Source organism: Nilaparvata lugens, chromosome 2, assembly GCF_014356525.2.
Source record: "Nilaparvata lugens isolate BPH chromosome 2, ASM1435652v1, whole genome shotgun sequence".
Classification (NCBI taxonomy): domain Eukaryota; kingdom Metazoa; phylum Arthropoda; class Insecta; order Hemiptera; family Delphacidae; genus Nilaparvata; species Nilaparvata lugens.
In genome coordinates, this window is record NC_052505.1 from 66336863 (window position 1) to 66349940 (window position 13078).

General features: G+C 35.0%; 1 protein-coding gene across 3 annotated transcripts in view; it reads left to right on the top strand.

Moving 5' to 3' along the window:
• The window catches only part of LOC111055233 (facilitated trehalose transporter Tret1), a 210359-nt gene that overhangs the window by 188555 nt on the left and 8726 nt on the right, over nt 1-13078 (top strand). For all 3 annotated transcript variants that reach the window (XM_039422505.1, XM_022342407.2, XM_039422506.1), the window contains 4 exons: nt 4803-4955; nt 5761-5979; nt 7568-7809; nt 10113-10280. In XM_039422505.1, coding sequence (XP_039278439.1) covers nt 4803-4955; nt 5761-5979; nt 7568-7809; nt 10113-10280 — 782 coding nt within the window. The remainder of the gene's footprint in view (nt 1-4802; nt 4956-5760; nt 5980-7567; nt 7810-10112; nt 10281-13078) is intronic.

Genomic DNA, 13078 nt, shown 5'->3' on the forward strand with positions numbered 1-13078 from the left:
TTAGTCTCTTGAATGCAGGATATAGAATAAACTCGAAAATAATCAATTCAAGAGTGAAGAGTATCGCTGAAGCAGTTTTAAATGAAGAGCAGTGTGGATTTAGAAAAGGTCGTTCATGCTCAGACAACATTTTCTCAGTTAAAAGACTGATAGAGAAAAGAAGAGAGTTCAACCTTGAAACACATATAGCTTTTATTGATTTTGAGAAAGCATTCGATAGAGTGAATAGAAGTCTTATGTGGAGAATTCTGATTGAAAGAGGATATCCTTTACATCTTGTAAACGCAATAAGATCTCTCTACCACAATACTCAAATAATATAAATACAGGTGATCATCGGTTAGATGAAATCACCATCAACCAAGGTGTTAGACAAGGGTGTAGTCTATCGGCCACTTTATTCAATATATATGTGGACCACATTTTCTGAAAATGGAAAAAATATAAAGTCGATATAGGAATTGATATTGGGGAAGGTGTGTACCTGAATGCTCTGTTGTTTGCAGACGATTTGTGTGTAGTACAGGAAAACGAAAATCAGTTCATATCCTGCATGAAATTTGTGAAGAATATAATTTCAAGATATCAAAGGAGAAAACCAAAATCATGACTTTTGAAGGAAAGTACCCAATAAGATCAAAGATTGTGATAGACAACAAGGTATTGGAGCAGGTGTCTCAGTTCACATATCTGGGTTGTGAAATTAGTTATAAAGATGAATTGGATGTAGAGAAGAAGGTAGGAAGGTTCCAAATGATTTGTGGAAGTATCAGTAGGACATTGGGAGAGAAAGCTACCACAAGCACGATAATGAAATTTTATAAGACAATGGCAGCTCCACTACTACTCTATGGTAGTGAATCGTGGGTAACATCAAAGCCACTTGAGAGTAAAGTGCAGGCAGCTCAGATGAGATTTCTTTGCAGAACTAAGGGCTGTGACAGGAGAGATCACATCAGGAATGAGGATATACGGAAAGAGCTGAATATCTTCTGCCTGAATGAGAGAGTTGCATCTTATCGTCAGCAATGGAAAGAGCATGTGGAACGAATGTCAGCTGATAGGCTTCCTCACAGAATTTTCAAGTATAAACCGGTAGGCAAAAGAGACATTAGCAGGCCACGAAAAAGATGGCAATGATCATTATATTTATTATAAAATTAAAACAGTAGATTGTAGTGATGCTTATGATGATATTAGATTAGATTATATTGATGTTATTAATTTATAGATTTTATTTATTCTAATTACAAGCTGAATGTGAGTCGGAACAGGCAATAGCCTAATCCCTGATTGAAAGAAGAAGATTGAAAAATGATTTCCATTTCGAATTGTTACCAATAATCTTAGCCTTTATAGTCGTTATCATCTTATCTTTATTGTCAACTGATAATACCATTGATGATGAGAGTTTCTTGTTTCTTTAAATGAGACCTAATAATCCATTTCAATGAATGAGTTTTATTTGTGCCAAAATGCACCGTTATAATATATACGGGATAGAAGACTTATCGGCCGATAGTTATTAATTTCCTCCCCATCAACTTTCTTGAAAATCAGACTGACTTTTAACCATATTTCTGGAATTCTGGCGCACCTGAGACATGTATTGTATAGCTTTGTCAATATTTCGATGACAGCATTTCCGCCTGCTTTCAGGTGTTCGTTGGTGATTCCATCCGGGCCGCCTGCTTTCCCTTCCTTTAGGCGATTAACTGCTCGCTTCACCTCGATTTTCATAATAGACGGGTATTCTTCATCTCCACCTTCGTTCCTCTGCTGTCCTTCACTTCCTCAACCAAAAACGTCCTCTTCACATCCATCGGCATGGTAGAGCTTCTGATAAAAATCACAGATGATTCCTAATATTCCTTCTATTTCTCTCACTTCGATTCCACCTTCATTCTTTATAGGAATCATCGTGTACGTGTTTTTACCAAGTTGCTGTAGCCTATTGAATTTCTTGATGCTATTGCCGAGCTTGATAGTCTCTTCCAAATCAGATATTTTCCTCCTGTTTGTCCATTCGTTCCATTTTCTCCTTATAAGCTTTGAGGTTTCGCTGAATTCAATGTTTTCTCTTCCTAATCGTTTCAGTTTCCTTCTTTTCTCCAGTAATTTACTTATTTCCCTTGGTAATTTCCTTCTCTTGTTCGTTGCCTAACATTTGTCTTGTTTTTCTAAGAGCGTTCGTCAATTTGTTTGTAAGCATCTCTAAATCATCGAATTCATCCATCGTTTCTTCAATCAAGTTCATTATTAGTTTCTCCTCAAACGCTAAACCTCTCAAAACGTCTGTACTTAGTCTTGTGAGTCTTTTTTCCTGATATCTTCTTCGGTTTTCTTTTACTTTCAACTCAATTCTTACAGGTCGATGATCACTTCCGGTATTTATTTTGTCTTCTGTACCCACATCCTGAACAATACACTTCTTATCCACGATGATAAAATCTATTTCATTCCTTGTTGCACCGTCTGGGCTCACCCAAATCCATTTTCTTTCTTTATTTTTCTGGAAAAATGAGTTCATTATAAACATGTTTTCGACTTCGACATATTCAACCAGTCGCTCTCCATCGTTCTTCCCTATTTTTGCGTTTAGATCACCCATAATTATGTTGTACCTGCATAAGTCATTTTCCATAGCCTCTTCCAGATCTCCGTAGAGCTCTTCAATTTCTTCTTCGGTTGATGCTGATGTTGGCGCGTACACTTGTATTATTTTCATTCTCCCCTTCAAGTGATTTTGAATAATCCAAATAATAACAGAGATTCTGTGAGTGTATTGCTTGAAGCTTCTTCGATATATTATTAATCAAAAATCCTGTCCATCTGATGGTCCATTTCCATTATTTGAATACAGCATCACATCATTTTCCATCATTAAACACATTTCGCCATCTCTTCTTACTTCTGCGAGTCCCATGATGTCCCATTCCACGTTCTCTAATTCTTCTTATAGTGGTTCAACTCTCCAATTCTCCCTGAGAGATCTACAATTGTATGTGTATTATTTAATATTCAACTGTTAATTTTTTCTAATAGTTATCATGTCCTTCCCAAGATCCTTAAATACGTGTTTCATTTTTTTATCCATATCCCTTACTGTAGCTCCAACTCGTGATTGCTATTGTGATCGAGATGGCTCCTGTGTGCTCGCCTCATTTCTTCTGTCTCTGCCTTTAGATGTGATATAAGCTTCCATGGTGGTCTTTTTCTTCACTAGTCTTGCGTTGTCGTTTTTCAAGTTATTAGGATTGTAGTTATCTTTCGCAATGGGAGAATTTTCCTCACTTCTCATTCTCTTCTTATCATTGATATTTAGTTCTTTCAATTTCTCGAGGCTGAAGATTTCTCCCTCTACTATTAGTTCATCCTTTTTCATAGAAACCCTCTTCCCTTGATTTTTGCAGTCAATCATAAACGGATAGAGCTCTTTCCTGATGTCGCGAATGTTGATGTCCAGATCCTCCTTTATTCTTACATGGTCGAAGTCTTTCTTTTTCGATGACTTGAATTTTTTCTTCAGTACTTCATTCCTAGTATAAGTCGACGTGAATGTCACTCTAATTGGTCCGTCATCTTTGGTAGGGTTCAGTCGTTTCAATTGATCTATATCATGATTTCTGATGTCGTCACCTATTCTTGATGCTATCGAGAAGTTAACATTCTAATTATCTCTACTCTCAGAATCCAATAATTAGTAACACCTCTTATACCGATGTCCAGATCCTCCTTTATTCTTACATGGTCAAAGTCTTTCTTTTTCGATGATTTGGATTTTTTCTTCAGTACTTCATTCCTAGTATAAGTCGACGTGAATGTCACTCTAATTGGTCCGTCATCTTTGGTAGGGTTCAGTCGGTTCAATTGATCTATATCATGATTTCTGATGTCGTCACCTACATAAGTTAACATTCTAATTATCTCTTCTCTCAGAATCCAATAATTAGTAACACCTCTTATACCGAAAATTATTACATTCCTACTTCTATAGTAGTTTTCTTTTTGTTCTCGCTCCAATTTCATATGAGATTTCATCTCCTCTACTTCTTTCTTGAGATTTTCCAAATCCTCATTGAATTTGCTTGATATATTATCAATTCTCTCATAACTCATGAAATATATAAAAAAATAATTGTTCAACACATTCATACAGGTTGTATTGCTATTGCAAAAGAAATGAGTTTTTATCTCAATTTCATAACACTTGTTGAATCTTGAAGGATGGTTATTTCTTAGAGAATTGACTTTGTAAAAAAATTTCATTCTCTATTTGATTTTTTTGAGTATGTTCTGTCCTTTGTTCATTCCTCTGTACGTTTAATTGTAATAAGTGAGGAATTATATTTTGCCATTTGTCTGAAATAAAAGGAGGAAAAAGTGCTTTTACTCTCCCATGGACAATGTGAAATTTAGTATCTGGAGATATGAAGCGTTGCACTATCAGTAAAGTTATTGTTCAAAGGATTAAGTGTACCTACCTAAATGTGAAAACCGCCAGTGTTGTTGTAGTGTACAATAATGTAATACGTCCATTATAATAGAATCCATTATTCACATTACATTATATGTAGGAATATACACACTCATAATTATACTCATAAAGTCATGTATTATGATGCCCATTTACAACTTAATTTAATACTTTCTCTTATTGTTTTCCACTTCTCGGTCCGAAACTTATTATTAACTTAACTGATGCATGTTACATGGTTGGTTGTTGGTAGTATGTGATTTGCTACTAAATTCGGTGACTATTTGTAATATTGAATGACGTGTTGGCATGTTTGTGATTGCAGGTGCTAGCAGCACTGGTGGTGTCACTGGGCTCGTTCGCTGCCGGCCTGGGCAAAGGCTACAGTTCGCCGGCCATCGCATCGCTGCAGGACAAGCAGAACTATGCTCGACACACTGGCAACTTCAGTGATGCTTTCGCCGTCAGCCAACAACAGGTTATTATTCACATGCACTTCCATTTATTCATATGTTTTTTGCCAGATAACACTGGAACAATAATAAAATATGGTAAAGCATCGGAGGCGCCGACTCGTTTGGCAATTTTAATTATTGTATTAGGTCACAAATAGAATCACATTGTTCTATTTACATGAAAAACGAAACTTTTCTTTTTTGATTATAAGGCTACTCAAACCCTACTTTTCATTTACATTTGTCTGAGAAATAATACATTGAAGCACAAGGATAAACTTTCAAAAAAAGCTTATAACCTATTAAAATTTAATATGCAGACAATAGTCCCCAATACCAAACTTTTAGGGGGACAATTTTCTAATATTTGAATCAGAGGTGCCAGAAGGGGAGGCGATGACGCAGACTGCATCATTTACTTCTTGGGGGAGAGGGGTGTTTGAAAACTTTTTTTGGGTGGGGTTAAACAATTGAACAATTCTTGAGGAGTAGGAAGTGTTTAAAATAACGACTTATTACCTCTTTTTTGCTAGGGTGCCATTTTATTTTGGGTGACTGCATGGTAGGCTACTAAAATTTAAAATATTTAAAGGAGGTGCGTCATTGGTCGTCTTGAGAGTATAGACACCCCTGATCAATTATTGGTGATTATTCAATTACAAAAATATTGATAAAACTATCTTTTGAATGGGTTGACTGTCCCGTGCTCTCTTGGCCGACTGATAAAATTCAATTTGCTTTGAGATAACTATGCTTTGTGTTGACTCTGTCTAGTGCTTTGTTGGCTGGCTGATGATAAAATGTTATTAATTTGTGGCACACGCACAGGTGTCGTGGGTGGCGAGCGTGAGCATGTTGGGCGCTCTGTTCGGCGGCATGTTCGGCGGCCTAGCTATGAAGTTCGGCCGCAAGAGGGTGCTGGTGTTCACATCGCTGCCCTTCTCCGGCGCCTGGATCATCACCATGTTCGCCACCAGTGTGGAGGTTATGTTCTTCACTGGCTTCGTCGGCGGTTTCTGTTGTGCTATTGTGTTGCTCGTCTCACAGGTAGGCCTACGTTTATTCAATTCGCATTCTCTTCTAAATAGTTTGAGCTCCAGAATGTGATTCGACAATGAGTTTAATGGAGTTTTTTTTATTAATTTTTTTTTCTTTGAATTGATTTGAATAACTGCCTTTATTTAATTCCTAGGAAGGCAAAGTTAGGGCGCAGCCGGCCCTCTAGTTTCTCAGGAAAAAACTGAAAACTAGTTTCTCAGGTTTTAATAAGATATGTGGTTGTAAAGAAATTTAACCAAAGATTAGTATTATTGTACCTACTACAACGGTAACTAATTTTCAAAAATTTTATCGCGCTTGAGAATATGAGGCCAGATACTGTAATGATTTCTTTTACTAGATATTGAAATGGTGGTGTATGCTGGTTTTGAATGATGGTCGCAACAATTTCAATGCACATAGATATAGTGTAGGCCAACTAACTAATATTTTAAATATAGTAGGCTAACCATTTTGTGTTGAAAATATCAGGCGCCAAATACCACCACTACAGTATGTTTACTCTGAGATTGATGTAGGCTAATATAGTCGCTATAGGCTAGTGGTCTAATACCCGAAACGATTTTCTCAGGTGTAGATGTATAGTGCTGATTATGAAAAAATGCTACTAGAGATTGATACTCATGTAAGAACAGTAACTAGTTTCTCAAATTCTCAATAGATACTGCGGTTGTAACAATACTGTATTTCACTTGAGATTACTAATTAATATTGTAGACCTATATCAGTCTAAGGGTCTACAGTTACAGAAAACAACTGAATGAGGAGCAGTAATATCGAATCAAGTTTTATTGCCTCACAAAAATTGATACTGTAACTAAAAGTTTTAGTAAGTAATTGATTCTTTCAAAAGAAGAATATCGTACTCTCTATGATTATTCCAATAGGAATAATAAGTAATATACTTGAAACAATAAAATATTTATTTGACAGGAATATTTTAAGGATTTTTAAAATAATCTAGTAAAATATAGCAGTTGAAATATATCTACATAATTTAACAATATTCTGTGTAAGGTAACTGTCTTAATGTCTTTTATCTTCAGGGTTACTTTGAAAGTAGGGACACTTGAGTGTCCGAAACATATTGTGACAACGTACGGTAATTTAATAGGGTACTGTGATTTATATTTTTATTTAGCTTATAACTGTCTTATTTCACACAAAATACAAAATACTGTAAAGATACTTAAATATTTTTGTTTTTTGTGTAAAATAAGACAGTTATAAGCTAAATAAGAATATAAATTTCAGTACCCTTTTAAACACGCCGCTACAGAGCTTCGAATAATCAGTAAATATTTCTGTATGAAATAATTTAATATTCTATTTCATTGTAGATATACGGTAACCTAAGTAAATCAAGATTATGCTTTTCAAATCCCAACTCACAAAATAAATTACATCTGCAGGTACAATTAAAATATAGGTCTGGGTGTGTGGGAATGAGTTCTGATATTTTCATAATACTGTATTATAAGAGTAGGGTTTGTTCTTGTTTTTGATGACGAATCACTTTCTGATTAAGTCAATGCATATATTGTTGCTAATATAAAAGACTGAATGATTGTTTCAGGTGTACATAAGCGAGATAGCAGTGCCGGATATCCGCGGCTGCCTGTCGGCCGTGCTGAAGGTGGCCTCTCAGATCGGTGTTCTGGTGAGCTTCGCAGCTGGTGCCTACCTCGACTGGCGTCAGTTGGCTCTGCTCATCGCCAGTGCTCCACTCATGCTGCTAGTGTGCGCGCTCTACATCCCCGAGACGCCCAGCTTCCTCGTACTAGCTGGCCGCGAGCGTGACGCTGCTGCCGCTCTCAGGTCAGACACAAAACTGCAAAATGTAGTATAAAAAAAACAAAAAGTTAATTGAATATCCAAGTTGAAAGAACAAACTCAACTTGATTGAGAAGTGAATATTTAGGCTACATTGAAACAAATAGAGGAGAGAATCACAAAAAATAATTACCTACATAAAAATATGGAAAATATTTGGCTGGATCACAAATGAATAAATTCGTTTAGAGCTCAAAGTCTACTGTCTGGAAGAGGAGGTTAGGAAAGAATCACAAAAGATAATCACCCACATAAAAATATGGACAATTTTTGGTTGGATCAGAAATGAATGTATTCGTTCAGAGCTCAAAGTCTACTGTCTGGGAGAGAAGGTTTACCAGCATCGTCGTTTCTGGAAGGAGCAATGACAGAATAGCTGCAGGAAGAATTCCATTACAAACCCTTTCATACAAATCGAAGAGGAAAATAGATGCTGGAAAACAATTTAAGATATGGCAATAACAATATTCTCACTACAATAATTAACACTTCATATAAATATCAATTGTGAGTCGGAGACCTGGCAAATATGCCTAATCCTTGAAGGCAATGATAAGAAGACGATTTGGCTGGATCATTGCTAAGATTGATATTCAGATATAAAAGAGCATGATCAGTGATAATCATCTTGATTCTTTGAAACACATTTTTGCGGTGAATTTTGGGGAGGTGAGAAGACACTTTGGAACTGAAACCTCTGCCACAGAGGTTGCACAAAAGTCTGTTAAATTTCAACAGGGGTTTAATGCCATCTAATTCAACCCAAAATTCCGGGACTTTTAAACGTCTCAGAAAACTCCGGAAAAATACCCGAGCCGTCTGGACACCCCAACCATAACCTATCAGAAAAGGTTTCTTTGAAAAGAATGTTTCTCAAATTAGTTATCGTGACGACATTTAAAATTTAACAAACTTTTATGCAACAAGGCCACAGACTCACATATTAAAGAAATGATTATAATATTTGGATTAAATTCAATTCAAAAACAATGAGAATAGCGGAATAGCTCAATCTCAATACTCAGCTCAGATTACTCAATCATTGAATGAATAAATGGAAATCACTTGAGGACATGAATTTACCACTTTCTCAGTTATACTCATTCATCAATATTTATTTCCAATATTTAAAATAATTAATTCAAATATCACATCATGAAATGAAAATTATTAAATAATAGATTAGATAGGCTACTTTATTAAAAATTTGCTATTAATATTTATCTGATAATATTCATTTTCTGTCAAAATAAGGAATTCATAAATCACATCTGAAATAAAAATAATTAAGGCTAAAAATAAAATTTCACTTGTGATATTTATCAATGTTTTTAGATTTTCATACTATCAAGTTATCTAAATAGAAAAGTCTTCGGAATTTTTCCGATCATTAGGCTACTTTTTGAGATATAAATAAGCGCCTAAAATTCAAATCTTTGCGACAGGTCGTTCCAAACACGGTAGGAAATGAATTCATCAATTTTATAGGATAAATTCTTCATGATTAAATAAAAAATTGATTTCCTTAAAATATCTATTTTTGAGAAAGTTATTCAATTATTAAAAAATTACCTGAAATAACTCAACTGGAGTTATTTTCAGTCATTTTTATGAAAATGCAATTACATCTTCAAAAATTGATTTTTTTAGGGATTTTTTCATTCAATCAATAATATCATGAATGATTTATCCTCAAAATCCAATGAATTCATCTCCTACCGAATTTGAAATGATCTGTCCCAGAAATTTAAACTTATAGGCGCTCATATCTCAAAAAGTATTAATCAGAGAAAAATATTCTTAGAAAAGGTTTTTTTATAACTTGATAGTATACAAATCGAAAAACTTTGAAAAATAATAATCAATAGGCTACATTTTCATATTTTTATCTTCCTTCAACAAAATATATAAAAATTATTCAGGCCTGATTCCCAGGACACTTATTAGATCTTATGGGCAATATACCATATAAGATCATAGATAATATGGATTGGTTCCAAACGTTTCATGAACCATTAAAAGTATATGACATGTGGTTCTCTCGATTTTCATCAACTTGTTGTATCATTGAGTTGAATAAGTAAAAGGCTACTTATTTTCATATTTTTATCTTCCTTCGAAAAAGTACTTACGGCCGGCTTCTTGCACACTTATTAGATATTATGGGCCATTGGATCATAGATTAATTATGAATTGGTCTAATAGACCACTAAATTTATGGCCTGGAGGTCTCTCGATATCTATGAACTTTTTATTATTGTGTTAAATGATTGATATTTGTGTGGTAGATGGCTGCGCGGCCCGGAGGCGGACGTGCACCGAGAACTGGCAACACTGCGGGACAACGTGCGTGCCGGCCGAACCCTGCGACCCGCCGGTCACGCTGGGCATGCGCACGGCTTGGCACTCATCATGCAGCCTGTCTTCATCACCTGCGGCCTCATGCTGTTCCAAAGGTTCAAACATTAATCATTACTCTCTTATTGATCGTAGAAAAATAAAGTACAAAAAATGGAAAACCATTACTTAATAAAAGCTGATTAGTTTCATGGAGTGGTGTATAACATATTTACTCACTAGCATGATGCACTTTATTTGTCATATTTGTCATAACAATATTCTATATGACAGGTATTCAGGTTTTTCAAAAGTTACATTCACCGATAAATTAAACATTCACATTCAGTTTAAATTCTAATAAGAACTGTCAAATAATTGTGAGAATCACAACATAAATTCAGACAGAAAAATGGATTTTTTCTCATTTAGAATCTAGTATTCAATCAATATAAATCTGACTAAATTGAATAGTGTCTTTTACCTAATATTATGTACGATTTTTGGGAAGTTACTGAAAGAATAGTATCTTCCAGTGATAATCATCTCAATGACAAAAGGCATCTCTCACGATTTAAAAAAATACAAATAGAAACTGAACTTTTTGAAATAAAGAAACTTTTGTCTGTCTGTTCAATGATTAAATAATTCATAATGTTTTACATCCGATCATACCGTACTTCTACTGATAAACCAATATTCTCCTGTCGTGTGATTCAGATTTTTTTGAAATTTTATTATTCATCTTATAATAATTATTTACAGAAATATATAACTAACTAGCAGGGTACCCGTGCTTCGCTACGGGAATTGAAAGATAAAATTATTTTTGTGAAACATTTATAATCTAAATCCTACCAAAATTGTTATAATCGTTTTTGAGATTAGGCCACAACTTGGCATGAAAATTATTGAGTCAAATCATTCAAATAATTAATTTATGTGGTGGAAGTGCTCTGTAGAAGTGTAGTCTACTACTATTATTACTGGTGTTCTGCCCTAGGGCAGTAGTCTAATTGCAGCGAATTTTGTAGGATATGGGGTGGGGCCCTCGACTTTATTCATTGGCAATTAATATTTCCCGTTGACAGTTATCAAATTAGCATTGATCATGTTATTTTCGCTTTGGCAATTGAAGTTTAAATATTCCAAATTAGGTTGATTCGGAATTTGATGACTCTGGTATCCATGGATCTCTTGCTTATTCTGGATTTTTGGCATAGCCTGTCGCTTACTTTTCATTTCACTCATCCAAAAGTGTAAAAGCAGCCAATCCACTGATTCTTTCTTTCATGGAAGTCCATTTATACATAAGACTCCATTCATAATGATATAACATTTATTGTGGCTGATTTCACATGTCCTAAACTCTACAAACATAAATATTAAAGTGGGATGATTCAAATGTGAATTTGCATAAATCTGAATAGAGTTTATTCAATCGCTTTGATTATTGACTACCATTATATAATTTCTCTCTTCGATCTTAGCTTGAAATCAAAAGCTTAGGGATGAAAATTTGGATGTAAACTAACATGTAACTCAATTCAATTTCTATCTAAATTGACAACTTTAGAATTTACTTGTGATCTATCAAAATCAATAGGTTTGTCTAGTGTCGTAATATGTTAGATTATTTAAAAGTAAGTTGGTCGGCAGGAGCACCAAGATAACAATATATAGAACATTGGTGCGTCCAGTGGCAACATATGCGGCAGAAACTTGGGTGATGAATATGGCTGACGAAAATGCATTAAAAATCTTTGAAAGATCCATACTAAGAAGAATTTACGGTCCCGTTCAGATTAATGAGCAGCAATGGCGAATAAGAAAAAATGAGGAAATAGAAGCATTAATAAAAGGAGAAAATATAGTACGCTTCATTAAAGCCCAAAGAATAAGGTGGTTGGGGCATGTGATGAGGATGAGTGAGGCTAGAATGCCGAAAATAGTTTTTAATAGCAAGTTGCACAGCAGAAGAAAGAAAGGTAGGCCAAGGAACAGGTGGGTGGACCAAGTGATGGATGACCTGAGAAAGATGGGGGTAAGAGGATGGAAGGAAAGAGCCATGAACAGGGAAGAATGGAGGTGTGTTGTGAAGGAGGCCAGAGCTCACCTAGGGCTGTAGCGCCGGATAAAGAAAGAAGTGTCGTAATAACATCATGAAAGGAAATAGGAGCAGCTGATGGAATATTATTTTTTTCGATTTAGTTTTCAGCTGATTTTGAAACATGAAAATATCAGGCCCAGTAGCACAAAAGCATGTTCGATTTCAATCAGGATTAAATTCTATGAGAATTAATCAGAGCAGGGTTTTCTTTAATAGAAGGTTTCTCTGATTGGTTCTCGTGATATTTAGTCCGGATTATGAATCAACAAACAGTGCAACTGTCTCTCTCAAGGCCATGGCTGCGTACAAACATGGAGCAACAGAGGAACCAATACAACAGAAGCTGAAGAAATTAGTCGCATCTCTATCACCTCACAATGAACATTACCATAATTATGTTTGGAGAGATCTATTTTAAATTTCTTTTGCTATCATCCGGTCACTTTCTGAACCTATTCTTCCAGATGTTCCATGAATACTGCAATGTTTTAAAATAAGGTTGTCAAATTTGGTAACTCAACTACAGCTATTATAATTTTTTTTATTTGCTTACACTTCCTTCCGTTTTCAACAGACTATGGAAACCTTTTTCTGATCAGCAGCCACTTGAGGGACCAATAATCCTTTCTCTTGGTAGTTCAACGAATAATCCCAGAGTTGAGACCTGTTCCAAAATAATGTTTTTTGTTACAAGCACAATATATTCCTGATTTAATCAAATCGTTAGAGCAGTTTTCGAGATCCGTCCGACATAGATACATATATCCACAAACACACATATTCAAACAAATTGCTTTCTCAGTATAA